This window comes from Mesoplodon densirostris, chromosome 11 (assembly GCF_025265405.1).
Source record: "Mesoplodon densirostris isolate mMesDen1 chromosome 11, mMesDen1 primary haplotype, whole genome shotgun sequence".
In the NCBI taxonomy this organism is placed as follows: Eukaryota; Metazoa; Chordata; class Mammalia; order Artiodactyla; family Ziphiidae; genus Mesoplodon; species Mesoplodon densirostris.
In genome coordinates, this window is record NC_082671.1 from 38,104,193 (window position 1) to 38,121,095 (window position 16,903).

Consider the following 16,903-nt stretch of genomic DNA (forward strand, 5'->3'; position numbering starts at 1 on the left):
AGGCAATGTGGCTGAGACACTGAGTACCGGGAGTATTTACCTTGAGTATCTGAAGTACTCCTTCACCTCTGTGTGGCTCAGAGTTCCCATGTGCATGGTGGAAATAACAGGTGCTGTCTCTGGGGAGGAATGGGAGAGACAGAGCTAGACAGCACTGGGGCCTTCTCCAGGGAGAGGCAGTGGTCAAGTAAGAAAGTACTCAACAAAGTACTCCCACCCCAAAAAAAAGCACAAAATTCAAGTAACAGAGTTGCAGGTGCTATGTTCTGGCTTTTGAGCAGAGGCTTCTCGCATCTGCAGTGGAGAACTGGTAGGTAAATGAGCTGCATGGTGGAGGCCAGACAAGCTCTGTATAGAGCCCATTGGTCATCCCACCACTGAGGACCAAAACCCTCCTTAAGAGGCGAACATGAAGCTCGAGGAAAGCTCAGTGGAATCAGCAAGCTGTTGAGAGCAACTGCTTCATGCATAACCCATTTGTGTCCTCTTCATAAGATCTTCCAGCTGATGATCAAGCTACATTTCAACAGATAAAGGTTTTCTTCCTTTTGCAGGTAGAAATAGAAAGTGAAAGAAAGGCTATCTAGATTTTTCTCCTGCCCTTTAGCACAAGAATAAAAACCAGTTTTGAGACTGGCTGAAAGAAACTACTGAAGGAAAACTCACACAAACATTCCCCCCAGCAGGGCATGAAGAGGGAAATTGGGAAGTTCTTTGCAACTTACTTTCTTTTTACAGTTTCTGTTCTAACAAGCTAGTGTGTGCATGCTTGAGTATTAATAACACCCAGAGAACTGGAAGGTTGGGTGGGGGGTTGTCACAGGCACCCTGAAGGCCCTCAGAACAGGAGGAAGGAAGAGGGGTTAACAGCCTAGATACAAAGTCTTTTCTAAACAGCTCACAATGAAAAGCTGGGAAAACTTCACACTTTAAAACCACAATATTTATTTTGCCATAAGAACCCACTGTATCGATGATCGCAAGACATCCCTATTCTAGCACCCATTGTAAAATGTCCAATTCCCATTTCTATGGACCGTTGCTCATCTCTGAACCCATCTCTTCATTTTCAATGGACAGCTGAGGCTCTCTTGGAGCCATCCGGCTGGAACCCTTCTGCCACCATGAAGAGGTGAATGTGGATACACAGTTGCTGAAAGATGTCACCGTTTCTTAGTACTACTGTTTCCACCGCTGGACTTGCTGAAGCTCCTGCTCATGTAAGGAAAGTGCACGGTTGGGGTTCTTTCTGTAGGACCATATAATCCCAAATTCCTGGCAGTGGCTGACTTCCGCAGTGGCTTGACGCTGGGAAAGGGGCTAAAGATGGGAGTTTTCGGGTGGCTGCCTTGGGGAGACTTGCCAGGGGCCTTGTTTCCTCCGGGTGCCTCTGGCGGCTCCGGGAGGTGCTGCTGGCAGGGCAGGTGCACCTTGGGATGAGTTTCAGCAGCAGCAGCCCTTGGGTTCAGTTCCAAGGCTTCTAACTTCACCTGGACCACAGACACACTGGCATCAGCATCCCCAAAGAGCGGCTCTGGAGGTTGCCCTTCGATGGTCCTCCCAGGGCCGCCGTCGGAGATGCCACCTTCCCTTTGAGCTGCCCCCGCACAATCGGAGGAAAATGCCTGCACGGCCCCCAGACTGTGAGTCTTGCAGCCCTCATTCTGCTCGTCTATCAGCCCGACGGTGTCCCCACAGCCCAGCTGACTCTTGGTCCTCGCCGTGTTCTTTTTGTGGACCCGGATGTGAGTTCGCCATGGAGAATTGAGCTTGGTCCTAAGGTCTTCATAGGGCACAGGAGATATTTTGTCTCCTGTGTGACCAGGGATGTGGATGACAGCATTCTTGGCAGCTCTGTTTGACATTTTCATCTTCTTTCCTAAAAGAAGGTGGTTTATAACTGGAGAGTTGTTTACCTGAGATGGGAGAATGCTGGTCACTGGCCCTTTGTCTGAAAGAAATGTTGAAAGGTCGTGTGAAAGGTACCACAGAGAAAGACAGCCATCACAGAACAGGAGTCACACACAGGTTGTCCCCGGACCCTGCCCACATATTTCCCAGGTCTTGGCAGAGTCATGTAACTGAAGGCAGCAGAAACTGAATTCGATCCTAGAGCCTGGGGTACGGATTCCCTCCTCTTCAAAGAGGAGGAGACAAGGGGCTGAGGATACAAAAAGAAACAGACTCTGACCCCTTGTTACTAATTAGAGCCCAGCCTCCCTAGTGTTTTTTACAGAGAGCCTTGTGTCTGAGAAGCAACCTCGGAGGTCTTGTATCTAGGAAATCTTTGAAGATTTTTTTTTTTAAATAATAGGTCAGACACTATGACCATATAGATTACCAGCTGTCAGCTTCTGAGAGGTAGAAAAACAACACACTGCATATTATTGAGAGACAGCAGAATGAGAGAAGTGATAAGAAGGTGGTAAAAATGCAGTGACATCACAGCTATCCAGTGCCTGGCCCTAGTTCCACTCCTGTGTCCTCAATTGACTTTGAAAGCAAATTGAAAACAGGAAAGCACCGAAAGCTGTGTTCTCCTGGAAGGCACTGTTAACAGTATTACTGTCCTCATCCTGTGGCTATGACCAAGCCCCTGTTTTCCAATGAAGCTTCAACATTCATGGCCCCAGGGACGACAGCTGCAGGCAGAAGTATCAAGAGAAGACCCCGCCGTCTTTGTGTGAACAGCCTTCCTCCTGATATCTAGGTCACGTGGCTGAACTCCCGCCTGTGCTTCTCGACTGCTCCTATCTATCTACCTCTGGTCACAGTCCAATCTTCACTGAAATTTTGACACTTGTTTCCTCTTCACTCTATGTCCTCTTACCTACCACGGTTACTTTACTGCCTCGGTGACTGACCCAACCTCCACCTGCCCAGTTCCATCCTAAACCTCATCACTCAGATCTGCCTCATGTGAAAAGTATTTAACTCTCATATTCCTCTCTTTGACTCTTCCAGCTCTCAGACTCTCGATGTAACTATACCTGGTACTAAACCATAAAGATTTCCATTCCTTGATCCCTCAATCTTCTCATAACCTCTCACTGTCTCCTCGGCTCACTTACACCCCTACCCTGCTAGATGCACGGTGGATCCCTGGACCACACCTCACCAATAACCACACATCCAGGCATCCCTATGGCTTTATCACACATGCCTGGCAAAACTCCACTCTAGAACCACAATTCACATTCTCCTTTCCAAAATAGGAGGTGCTAATCGCTGCTGGGGGGTGGGGATGAGGATGGGGAGAAATCACACAGCCATGTGGATTGATATCCCTTAAATTCATAACTTCCTATTTCTGTTAGGTCCACAATGCCGCTGAACAAACTTTCTTTCCCTCTCCCATTGCTTCCGATGGCCGATCCAAATCTTCATTATTTTCTTTAAGCTCCCACCCAACCTTCAACTTACTCCCAAGCAAACAACTTTTCCTCCTATTTCTTCATAAAAACAGAAGCTATCAGGACTGAAAAGCCTTAACTTCCTGTCCTCCCTAACCTAGGAAGCTGGTACCTCAACCACCATCCTTACCACCTTCCTTTAAATCTCAGAAGCTGAGGACTTTTGCCTCTGGCTCGAATTCAATCTCTCCGCCTGTGCTGCTGGTCCTATCCTACACCATCTCCTCTAAAACCCCGCTACTCAAAGTGCAATCTCCATCCAGCAGCAGTGGCATCACCTGGAGGCTTATTGGAAATGCATAATCTCAGTCCTACCCACAGCTACTGAAGCAGATTCCTCATTTTGACACATCCCCAAGTGATGCGTATTCACACTAAAGTTTGAGAAACAATGCTCTCAAACTTTGCCCTTAAGCAGCAATCTCTCCCTAAAAATAACCACATAAACCCTGATCTAGAGTAGGGGTCAGCAAACTTTTCCTGTAAAGGACCAGACTATAAATATTTTAGCCACTGTGGTGCAAAAGCAGTCATAGACAATATGTAGACAAATGGGCATGCCTGTGTTTCAATAAAACTTTATTTATAAAAACAGGCAGTGAGCAGAATTTGACCTACAGACCATAGTTTGCTGACCCCTGACTAGAGTACAGACACTGGGCTGATTTAGTACCCAATGACAATTGTTCACCATTCCACCTAAAGCTTCTGAAAGTGGTTGGAAAAGAACTACATAAAGAATCAAGGGCTTCCCTGGTGGCGCAAGGGCTTCCCTGGTGGCACAGTGGTTGAGCGTCTGCCTGACGATGCGGGGGACACGGGTTCGTGCCCCGGTCCGGAAGGATCCCACATGTCGCGGGGCGGATAGGTCCGTGAGCCATGGCCGCTGAGCCTGCACGTCCGGAGGCTGTGCTCCGCAACGGGAGAGGCCACAACAGTGAGAGGCCCACGTACCGGAAAAAAAAAAAAAAAGAAGAATCAGAACATGGGGGTTTTAGCCCTGGCCTGATCACTCACTATAGTTATATAATCCTAGACAGTTGCTAAGCCTTCCTGAATTACCATTTCCTCATTTTTTAAAAGGATATAAGAATATCTGTCCTTGCCTTGCTCATAGATTTAAGGACAAATGAGGATATGTATGTGCCAGTGTTCTGAAAATTAAACTGTTATAGTTGTTAGTTACTTTTGTGATTGCTTTTTTAATGATTCAGGATAAAGTAAGAATCTTTAAGAAGTTGCCTGCTGCTCCCCAACAAGTGAAAGGTAAATTCAGTTTTTATGCAAGATCAATCACATGCTCACAAGCCTCTTAAAAACATGTCAAATTTATATCTTGGTTAATCCTGGATCGGCATCACTTTCATTAGGATTTCATTTAAAATAAGACAAACCAATTCCCAAATCAGCATATATTAAACAACAAATCAGATTGTTCATTGGGATTTGGGGAATTTAAAGGAAAAAAGAAGCTTGACAATCCTTGGAAAAGAGCATTTCCAACTGCAGTACAATTGTGTTCTTCTCAGCAGACTCCCAAGACACTGCTAACCCACAGTTAGCAGGCACAGTAACGGCGTTTTCCTTTTCCTCTGATCACAACATCTGTTATATTACTACCTAAATGACTGGTAGTAATATTATTTACCAGTATACAGATGACTGAATTCTACTTCCAAATGCCTGATATTTAGGAGGCAATAGCTCCAAAATGTCTCAAATCCAAGGAATGCATGGCTTTGCAACATTCTAATCATTTGTAAAGCCTTCTCCACAAGCATACAGAGTCAAGAAGTATTGAATACCATCAACTGCCTGGTCCTTGGGACCTTTCTCTTATTTAGAGCCTGATAAGATAAAATATAAAAAGTGAGAAGATAAAGATGTTATTGTCTCCTGCCAGCTGTGTTGGTGGATGCTGAGCCAGAGTGAGCAGTAATTCTCAGGCCATCCTGGGAATACTCAGTCTTCCTTTCACAAGTTGACACGGAGCTGAAATTGACTCAAACAAAGAAGTACATTACCTGCCCTGATATACACCTGATGAACCTGCTGCTGCTGCTTCTTTTTAATCCGAGAATATTGCTGCTTCAGCGCGTTGATATCTGTGGTCATGCGTTCCATCATCATACTGTTAAAAGCTGCGTGGTATTCACTTCGGCAGGAATTGATCGCTCCTGGACTCAGCTCTGCAATGTTATTGGATCTCAGATTCTGGTCCCCATTTGGTTCTATATTCCAAGGAATAGAGACAAGGAGACACTATCACAGGAGGAGAACGGGACTAACTGGGAATTGCTTACACTATATAACCTCGGGTAGTATCTTAACCTCCAGGAAATTCTGAACCACAAAAAACATGTACACTAGAATTTGTCCAGTACTTGTTTTTATCTGGTCCTGAAAATATTTCTGCATTTTATTATTAGGCTAACTGTGAGTCTGAAATGAGCTGTGTGGGTTCATTGTTTGATTTTATTACCCCTTTGTTCATTATATGGACATAAGATCCGCTGTTTCCAGATAAAAATCACTGCCATTTTCTAAAATTCCCTTAGAAAAATATAACTCTAGCTGTCTAAAGTCAGGGTACAGATTTCCATATAACTACATGAGGATTTACAAGGTTCCATATAACTAACTGCATGAGGACTCACAACTATAAACTTGTAAATTTTACACTGTAGGGTTTAGTCAGTCATTAAAAGTGAGCTTTTCTTAAGTTAAAAACTGCAAGACATTCTATAAGATTATCAAGACTTTAGATCATGGTATCACTAGAAATGGAATGTTTTTATTCATTTAACAAGTATTTCCTGACTGTCTACTATGTGTGTTATGTCTGATGTGGTTTCTGCTCCTGCTAACACCAACAACTAGTAGATTTATCCCTTAAATAAATTTGAGATTACCTCCAAGAAACAGAAATAAGTACTGTGTGAAAATACACTCACATGCCACACAGGTAAACAGGGGATAAAATGAGGCTTTTCTAATACGATATGTAAAACTTGCCTGGGGACAAGCTTAAAAAAAAAAGATTATAGGGGATTTCAAGTATCCTAACATCTGCTGAAAGTGTTATTCAGATAAAGACTGAACATCTGGTAAACTTTCTTTTTTATTGAAAATACTTCTCTAAGGAGAAGAAAATTAAAAGAGGACATCTAATCTAACTAAAGTAAAACCAATAAGAAAGACTAAGGATGAAATTTAGGAGAAAATGACCATGTCATCCCAGAGCCTATAATTGCACAGAAAGAATAACAGGGGGGAAAAATGGAACATAGACCCAGATGACAGAAAGCAGATTCAAAAACGTTAGAGTTAAAATACTTATTGATCGCATGGCCAGAAACCAACAGCTAAAATTCAGGCAACTAAAGAGGAGATAGAAACCATTACAAAACCAATAGAACTCTTGTTGAGTTCAGATTTTTTTAAGTCATTTAAAAAGATGACAGGGGAGTGCATACCAAGAACACACACACAAAATGACATGAATCAAACATTAAACAAGTTAAAACTCAAAACAAGCTAAGGCTTGCAGAACATACTCAAAACTACCACGACCAAAACAACAACAACAAAACAAACAAACAAACAAAAAGGAAGCCTTCTAAGCAATAGGAACAAAAACAAGAAAATAGCCCCATGACTTTGAGAACGCAGTATAAAGCTAGCAGATGGCAAAGAGAATGCAGAGGTGCCTGACATCTTTTGTTTCTGTCCTCTTTCAGCAAGGAGAATGGTCTTCAAACTAGAATAAATGTCATAAAGGAAGAGCTGCCACCAAAGATAGGAAAGATCACAGTGGGGGAACCGCGAACTGCTTCAAAAGAGTTCATTACACGAATAATGTCCAATCTATTTTCTGCAAGAAAAAAACAAACATAGCATGACATTCAATTCAGAGCACCACTTTTTAAGAGGGATACTATCAAACTTCAGGACATTTAGAGGTGAATTTATAGAACATTAAAAGTTCTGGGGCCTCCCTGGTGGCGCAGTGGTTGAGAGTCCGCCTGCCGATGCAGGGGATACGGGTTCGTGCCCCGGTCCGGGAGGATCCCATATGCCGCGGAGCGGCTGGGCCCGTGGGCTATGGCCGCTGAGCCTGCGCGTCCGGAGCCTGTGCTCCGCAACGGGAGAGGCCACAGCAGTGAGAGGCCCGCATACCACAAAAAAAAAAAAAAAAAAAAAGTTCTGGAAGACATATCTTTGAGAAATTCTGAATTTGGACCATGAAGCCACTTTTGGGGGACGTGATGACTGTCCTCAAGACTCAAAGGAGACATCTAGCAGAAGAGGGAGCAGACTTGTTCTGTTTTGTTCTGAAGAGAAGAACTATTAATAGAACTAGTAAGTGGAGTTTATCTCTTCAAAACTAGAAACCCTGGGCTAAGCAGAGGAATTAGCAGAATGTCTTATGAGATAATGAGTTTCTGGTCACTGAAATTCAAGTAGAGGTACCATAATATTTTGGCTTTAGAGAGTATTTCTATAGTGGAAAAGAAGCCAGTCTATAATGAATTCAATTTAACTCAAACAGAATGTAGTAAGCCTCTGTTATATGCCAGGCTTGGTGCTAAGGAACTGAGCACACAAAGTTAAATCAGACGAGTGGGAGGCAAAACGAATCATAAAGAAAAAGAAATATGTATTATGCATGTAACACATAACAGAGAGAGCCTCCTAAATGATAAAGTAACAGAGAAGTTACTTTTAATAAAGACCTTTAATAGTGGTAATCAGTTCAGGAAACAACAGACATTTATAGGACACAATAATACTACCCTTGCTATAGTGAACCAACACATTGTGAGTATCTAATAGATGCCACCTCTTTACCTTTAACTTGCTTTTGGTACTTCTGCAGTTCAGGTGCCAGGAGCCCACTAAAAGGTCCGAGACACCCCACTGCATTAGCAATAGCATCTTCATCATCTGGGTCATTCTCTTCATCGCTGTCTCTGACCTTACCACGTCGTCTTGGAAAACATAAAAGAAAAAGGAATATTTTTTCAAAAAGTGGTATTATTTTTAAATAAGTAATATAGCCACATGACTTAAATGATATATATATATATATTATATAAATTATTATAATTTCTATAACGTATTTATATTATATTTATATAATTATATATTATACTTATATAATTTATACATATATATATATAAAGTCCATCTCCCATCCCTGGCCAACTTCTACCCTGTTCTTACCCTACTTAATCCCCACAGGTGACCACTGTTACTAGTTTCTGATGTATTCTTCAGCTTCCTTATCAGTTAAATAAGCAAATATGACTATACAGTTTTATTTTTCTCCTCTTTTTCATAAGTATTAGCATGCTATATATAAGTACACTCTTCTGCACCTTGCTTTTATTCACCTAAAAAAAACTCTCCATATTCACACAGAGCTTCCTCCTCATCCTTTTCTTAATGGCTGCACTGTACTGTATGTATACATTATTGTTTGTATGTATGTACTGTATTGTATGTATGTAGCCCATGTTATGGAACCAGGCTGCTAAATGATGCACACTCAAGTGTGCATTGAGGAATTGGCAGAATGTCTTATGAGATAATGAGTTTCTGGTCACTGAAATTCAAGTAGAGGTACCATAATATTTTGGCTTTAGAGAGTATTTCTATAGTGGAAAAGAAGCCAGTCTATAATGAATTCAATTTAACTCAAACAGAATGTAGTAAGCCTCTGTTATATGCCAGGCTTGGTGCTAAGGAACTGAGCACACAAAGTTAAATCAGACGAGTGGGAGGTTTCCAATATTAAACTATTATAAACAACACTGCAATAAGTAACCTTATACATACTGTGTTTTGCATGTGTACAAATATATTTGTTGGATAATTCAGAAAGGTAGAATTGCTGGGTCAAAGGATATATGCAATAGTAATTTGGGAAAATACAGTCAAATTGCCTGCCCCAAATCCCATGGTAATTAACCTCTCATGAGCAAAGTGTAAGACTGCCTGTTTCCCTATAGCCTTATCAACAGAGAGCACATCAACCTTTTGAATTTTTGTCAACCTGATAGGTGAAAAAAACAGAATCTCAATCTTGCTTTAAGCTGCATTTCTCTTAGTCCAAGTGAAGTTGCCTTTTATGTAAACTGCCTATTCCCATACTTTCATCATTTTTCAGATGGTGGTCATTTTCTTATTGACTTCTAAGAACTTTATATATGAGAGGAATCAGTTACAAATATTTTTTCACAAATATTTTTGTGTCTGCTTATGGAGGTTTTCTTTTGCTCTGTTTTGGTTTTAGTTATGCAGAAAATTATTTTTAAAGTACTTAATTTTTTTTCCTTTATTGTTTTTTTTTTGAGCAGTTATTAAGGCCTTCCCAATTCCAAAGAACTAAAGACATCCTTCCACATTTTCTTCTGCTTATTATTTCAGTTTTTTCCATTTAACTGTCTCATCTCCATGGAGTTTATCCTGATGTATGGTGTAAAGTATGACTCTAACTTTATTTCCTTCCAGATTCTCATTGGCCCAGCACCATTTACTAAATAGTATATCTTTTCAGTGTTGATTTATGTTTTCATATATTAAATTCCTCTGTGTGTGTGTCTGTGTGTGTGTGTGTGTGTATTTGTCAATTTCTGGTCTCCACAGTATTTTAAACTAGCTCATCTGTCTACACTTTTTTGATTCTACCCTTTTTTAATTACTGAGATTTTTAATATTTGATATTTTTAAATAAGTTGTGGGGTTGCTAAATATCCCTTCAGTTTAGGTTCCAACCTTCTTTGGAAAGTACACTTTCAAAAATCTCCCTCTTGAATTTAAATCAAAACCTTTGGGAAAGAGATATTCAGAGTTTAAGCACCAAACTACTTCAAATGTATTTCTGGGGTTTAACAAATATTAATAACAAATTAAGGTATTAAGTCTTCCATCATGAAAACAAGAAGGAAAAAATAGGACCTTACCCAGAAACTGAGGTGGGCTTAATTGTGGCTGGGAATGGTGTAATGTTGTAGGTGTACTTTTCCCTCAGCTCTGCCAACTGTGGAAAAGGGAATGGAGCCATAGAATACACAGTCTGGAAAACAAGAACAAAAATGCCAGGTCTGAAATGGTGGCCTTAAACAATTCTTATCAATCCTGCAAAGACATTAAAGTTCTATGATTTGGGTGTGAGGGGATAGATACTGCTCCTTACACAGCAGGTGGAGAGAATATACTTCAATATCATTTTAGAGAAAGACAAAAGCATACTGATAAAACAACAGTTAGTCCCCACATCAACCCAGCTGGGACTGGGCACTCCAACTGGTGAACATGGGTGGGCAAATGGGGACAGTCTGACGTTCTCTTGCTCATTTGATAGATGGGTTAATTCAGAAATTCACAGCTCCCTATTACTTCTTTCACAGTGAACCCATCAATCTTCTTCACGTGTACCACTCGTTTTTCAAAGCTTTGCTTGATGATCGTTATAGGCTTTAAATGTCAGCCTTCCGGATACAGTTATGTCCAGGGGACAATCTTGTGATCGCCTGCAAGCTTTCTCCAAAGATACCACCTTTTCAAATGTCTGTGAATCAGTTCTAGGTGAAAATTGTTAACTGTTATTTTGAAAGAAAAAAAAGAAAGAAAGAAAAAAAGTGACAGGGTGTAAAGCACAGGCTGTTAAAAATCTATAAATAAAAATGGGAAAAGCACCTGTGCTTCCTCCAGGATTTTAAGATTATATATCATTCTACCAGCAGGAGGAAAATCACCTTGTTTGTTCTGTTAATTTTATGAAAATTTAACTGCTCCAAACATATTTCTTCAGTCTTTCAGGTTCTTATTCACCAGAAAATGTATATGAATCATATTAACTTTCATTTCTTCCAGGAAGCCATTCAAATGTCCTGATAACACTTTTCTAGGACAATATTTTGAAGTGGTATTTTTCATTTCAACAGTACTGTTTTCCTGAAGGCTTAGGAGATGTCTAATATCTGCACAGGTAGGAAAAGGAGGGCTCTGAAAGGGGCTTCCTAGCACTGTACCCTCACCCCACAGCTCAGAGCCACCACCGGGACAGAATTTCGATTCTCAACAGTCTGTACATCTGACTGTTGCCAAACTTCTATGGTATCTGCTTATACCTTAGTGTAACATCCCAAGATTCCAAACAAGGAAGTGTTGACTAAAATTCCTTCCCTTTGATTCCCCATTGCTTATTATGCAAAGTTACACAGTTTATTGGGACCACAAGTCATCTCCAAGTCGTATTATCTCACACATACTTGATTACAGACAGCCTCTGACTTACAATGGTTCAACTTAAATGATTTTTCCACTTTACGAAGGTGCGAAAGTGATACATATTCAGTAGAAACCTTTCTTCGAATTTAGAATTTGGAACTTTTCCTGGGTTTACGATACGCCATAGGTCCTCTCTCGTGATGCTGGGCAAGGCAGCTCCCCATCAGCCACGTGATCACAAGGGGAAACAACCAATACATTTACAACCATTCTGGACCCAGACAACCGTTCTATTTTTCACTTGCAGTTCAGTATGCAATAAATTATATGAGTTATTCAACTCTTCATTATAAAGTAGGCTTCGTGTCAGATGATTTTGCCCAACTGTAGGCTAATGTAAGTGTTCTGGGCATGTTTAAGGCAGGCCAGGCTGAGCTGTGATGTTTGGGTGGTTAGGTGTATTAAATGCATTTTCAACTTATGAAGGGTTTATCTGGATGTAACCCCATCGTAAGTCCAGGAAGATCTGTGTACCCAAAAGGCTGAGAAGCAGTACAAATTTACTAACAGTGAACTGTTCCCAACGGGGAGAAGCAGAAGGCACCCTGTGGTTCCCACTCGTCTGGAGTGTGAGACTAAGCTGGTTCCCAACCTCTCCAGGCCTCCTTTTTCTCATCTGAAAAAATGAAGGCATGAAACTCAGGATGCTGGTTACCTCTGAGAGGAGAGGGGGTGGCGGGATCAGAGAGAAGGGTATGAGGGTGTTCACCTGTATTGTGAATGTTTTATTTAAGCTGGGTCATAGGTGTGTAAGTTTTATTATTTTAATACATTCTGTATGCCTGAAATACTTCATATAATTTCATTAATAACATGGTCAGAGTACACTCTCACATTTTTTTTTTTTTCGGTATGCGGGCCTCTCACTGTCGGGGCCCCTCCCGTTGCGGAGCACAGGCTCCGGTCGCGCAGGCTTAGCGGCCATGGCTCACGGGCCCAGCCGCACCGCGGCATGTGGGATCTTCCCGGACCGGGCACGAACCCGCATCCCCTGCATCACAGGCGGACTCTCAACCACTGCGCCACCAGGGAAGCCCCTACATGGTCAGAGTACACTCTCACATTTTTTGATCCCACAAAGTTTACCAGCAGCTCATCGCCCGAGAAGCTGCTTTACTGCCAGTATGGAATTCTTCCCTCCTTGCTCCTGTGACCTGTCTTAACTCCACATACCCTTTTGAGGGAAACGGAGAGATGTGAAAACCTCAGCACCCCAACTGTAAGTCCAGAGCACGGCACCTCTGCTTGGGCCTCAGTACAGCAGCATCAGTCTCTGACACATCAAATGTTGGTCCCACTGCTGGGCCAAAAGTCAGCCTGTCTCTCACTCATGAGACATTTCTTCCTTAACAATTTAGAAATCTGGTTCAGATTTCAAGAAACCCATACCATGCAATGAATAGCATGGTGACTATAGTTAATGATACTATATTGCGTATTTGAAAGTTGCTAAGAGAGTAGATCTTAAAAGTTCTCATCACAAGAAAAAAAATTTGTAACTGTGTGTGGTGATGGGTGTTGACGGGACTTATTGTGATCATTTCACAATATATACAAATATCGAATCATTATGTTGTATACCTGAAACTAATGTAATGTTATATGCCAATCATATCTCAATAAAAGAGAAACCCACACCATCTGGATTCAAGTTTAAAAGATGAAATGATTAATGCTAGGAACTTCAAAATTCTCTACAAACAAAGTAAGATGTCTCATTGGAGACAATTAGTGGGATGTCTAGCTGAAGACTCATTTGTTTTATTTTTGCCAGTTTTATTAAAAGTTATCAGAAAACTCCTTTGTCCAGCCTCATGAAGGAAGTGTATAAGAAAAGAAAGGGCTAATAAGGACCTACTGTATAGCATGGGAAAATCTACTCAATACTCTGTAATGGCTTATATGGGAAAAGAATCTAAAAAAGAGTGGATATATGTATATGTATAACAGATTCACTTTGCTGTACACCTGAAACGAACACAACATTGTAAATAAACTATACTCCAATAAGTATTAAAAGAAAAAAAAGAAAGAAAGGGAAGTTCATCTTGCCCCTACTCTGTCCCATCCTGCTCCAGGGTAAATAGTCTGGGGTCTTACCAAGCTCCTTCAAGGGCGACTCAGCTAAAAGACACTGGACCAAAAAGAACACTGGCTCCATTGAGCTGCATTCTCTATTCCTGGTCTTCCTTTCTCTATAATTTACTTTTAGTTAGCCCTTCAAAGCATACATCGGTGTTCCTGAAACAAATGTGCTTATAGTACTTTGCATATATTCACTCACTTATTTAAAGGTCTCACATGTCGGCCGGCATGTTTATCCCATGAAGGTACACCACACACACCACCACAGTCCTCAGGATACCTGAGAAGCTGTAGATTTCCAACTGTGTAAATCAGAGATTTACAACAGATTTCAAGAAGGGAATTTTACTAATCATCTTAGAGCCAAAGTATAGTACATGAATAGGGTCTTAGGGTTAGAAAGAAATTTAAACATAATTAGTTCAACCTCCCTCCCAAGCAGCAGTTCCCTCTAAAGCATCTCCAACATATGGTCATAAAGGCACCGCTTAAACACTTGCAGTTACGGGCACACACAATTCTGCAAGGCAGATGGTTTCTTTTTTGACAGCACTAATTAATCAAACAGTAACCTTCTACTGGACAAGCATTCACATCCATGTAATTTCTACTTCATCACTGATAGAAAAAAGGGAACAGTCCAAGGCCAGGTCCTGCCTCATGGCACATGAAAGCTCCCCACAGGTAACAGTAAATTACTGACAACCACTTTGGGCTAGGTTTTCCTAAGCACCTAAAACCCATCTAGTAAACAGCACCTAACTAACTTTTCTCTATATTACTCTTAAAGAATTCATGAGAAACTTTGTCAAAAGTCTTACTGAAATCCATATACACTATTTCATCAGCATTCTCCCAATATCTTTTTCTGACATTATTGTTTTTTTTTAATGGCCATTACTAGTAAAATAAAAGAGTGATGCAATTTGCAGGGGGAAAGAACCCAGTAGATTATTTCGCGTATGGCACCTAGAACTGAAAAAAATATGGAAGACCAAACAGGGAGAACGTTTCCATCTCTTCAGCTCGAAAATAAAGATCTGTATGCAATCCAAATTTTTCATCTGGAGTCATTTCAGGTTTGCTGACAGACTTAAAGTCTACCATAATTGGATCACAGCCATTGAATTAATTTTTTTTAAGAGTACAGAAAAGAGAGTGCTTGAAATGACATTCAGCATTTCTCTCCTTAATACTCTACGATGTCAAGGAAAACCAACAAGTCTATTTACTGCCCAAACTACCAACACACATTTAAATAGACATTTATATTTAGGCACTGCTGAAGAGGAACTATATTTCTCTTTTTCATTATTGACATGCTTTAAAAGAAACATGAAAACATAAATTGTACAAAATTAGGCTCAATTCATCTTCACCAGATGTTTTCCTTGGCAGGAGAAATGCTGCTAAAATGGAATTCTAATCAATCAAGCCACAGCCTACATTTTTCCTTCCAGGATTCTCTTAAAGCAGAGTAAAGAAGGGGTGCTCTTTTCTCTTAATACTTAAGACTGGAAATTCCTGAAGGACAAAGATGGAGTACCTCAACATATCTATCATTCCTTCTGGCAATGTTTAAACTTTAGGTGAGATAAAACGTTGCTCATTCTTCTGAAAGGGATTTCAGCTTTTAGAAAGTCATATTTTCAATAAGGTGGAAGCCCTGTGTTGGGTGGTGAGGAGAAGCACTTGGCCAGGTGTCGAGCTTGGGCCCCAGTTCTGGGTCTGCCACTAGACAACCTAAGAATATGGCAAGATGCTCACTCTCCATGTCTTAGTTTCTTCTCTGTAAAATGACAGAATTAGGTTAGTGGACCATTAAGCTTCTTTCAAATCAGTGTTTGTCTAAGTGTTAGCTCAAAGCCACTTGCATCAGAACCACCCACAGGCCGAATATCTGCCTTTTAATACACTCTTGACATGCTGCTTATACACAGTCAAGTTCAAAAACCACCGCCTCGAGTTCTAATGTTCTATAATTCTGTGTATGCACTGAGCAACCAGGTGGATTCTTAGCACTACATTAGATGTTATGGGGATACAGAGTAATACAAGGCCCTTATCATTAAGGAACTTGCTAGATAATATTAACATATTTGAAAAAATACCAAACAATATAAAATAATTTGTAATGAGCATTAAGTCAATTGCTGACAATCTTAAGTACTGAAGGGGTAGGGAAGAGGTATCATCAATGAGGGCTGAGACGACAGAGCCTGAGGGGAGGGGAGAACAGACTGAGTAGGATCCGGGAGACAGAAAGGATTTGCCCAGATAGGGTGTCAGAGGGAACCACAAGCCCTGTCATGGTGATGAGCAGGGCCCACAGAGGACTGGGTGGGGACAGGGCTATGGCCAGTGCAATAGGTCCCAGCTGTGGAGTAGTGGGGAGCGCCTCTGGATAGGTAACAAATGGGGCAACCACAGAATACCTCCAATGCGACCAGTGTAAGACAAATCCACCTGCCTCCCCCGTGAACTTTTCCTCTTCTTCCTAAGCCAGAAGCCTGGGGGCTGTCCTTGGCTCTCCCTGTCTTTCTCCCTCACCCCATGTCCACTTCCCACGGCCAAGTCCTGTCAACTTCATCTTCTAAGTACTGCCTCTGTTCCATTCTTGCGTCGACCCTTCACTACCTCCCCACGGTGACCCCTTCAAGTCCACCCTTCACAGAGCTGCCCCTGTAGTCGACATCAGACACAACTGAGACCATTTCCCTCTTCTCCCTAAAACCTCTCCAGCCCACAGCTCTTCTTCTTCCCTTTCCAAAGGTCCCACAGAGGCCCAAGAACTCCAGCAAGCACAACCTCACAACCATTGACCTTCAGGATCAAGTCCACACTCCTTACCATGGGTTGTGGTCTCCCACGAGCCATCCCTGTATACCAAACCCCTGTAGCTTCCTTCCCACACCATAAAGGTTTTCATTGCCAATGCCATGGCTCATGCTGTTCCCTCAGCCATGAACTGCCTCTCCGCTCTGCACCACTGCCTCAAACATATACACCCACACACCCCACACGTGCATGCACCCATGCACACACACACACAGACATACACACACACACACAGCCCGACCTACTCCTATCCATCTTTAAAGGTAAAA

The 16,903-nt window shown here is 41.5% G+C and overlaps 1 protein-coding gene across 2 annotated transcripts in view; it reads right to left on the reverse strand.

Moving 5' to 3' along the window:
- Positions 1-743: 743 nt before the first annotated feature.
- The window catches only part of TBC1D30 (TBC1 domain family member 30), an 82,794-nt gene continuing 66,634 nt past the window's right edge, over positions 744-16,903 (reverse strand). For both annotated transcript variants that reach the window (XM_060112849.1, XM_060112850.1), the window contains 4 exons: positions 10,382-10,494; positions 8,265-8,404; positions 5,438-5,644; positions 744-1,951 (listed from right to left, as the gene is read on the reverse strand). In XM_060112849.1, coding sequence (XP_059968832.1) covers positions 1,164-1,951; positions 5,438-5,644; positions 8,265-8,404; positions 10,382-10,494 — 1,248 coding nt within the window. In that variant the 3' untranslated portion in view covers positions 744-1,163. The remainder of the gene's footprint in view (positions 1,952-5,437; positions 5,645-8,264; positions 8,405-10,381; positions 10,495-16,903) is intronic.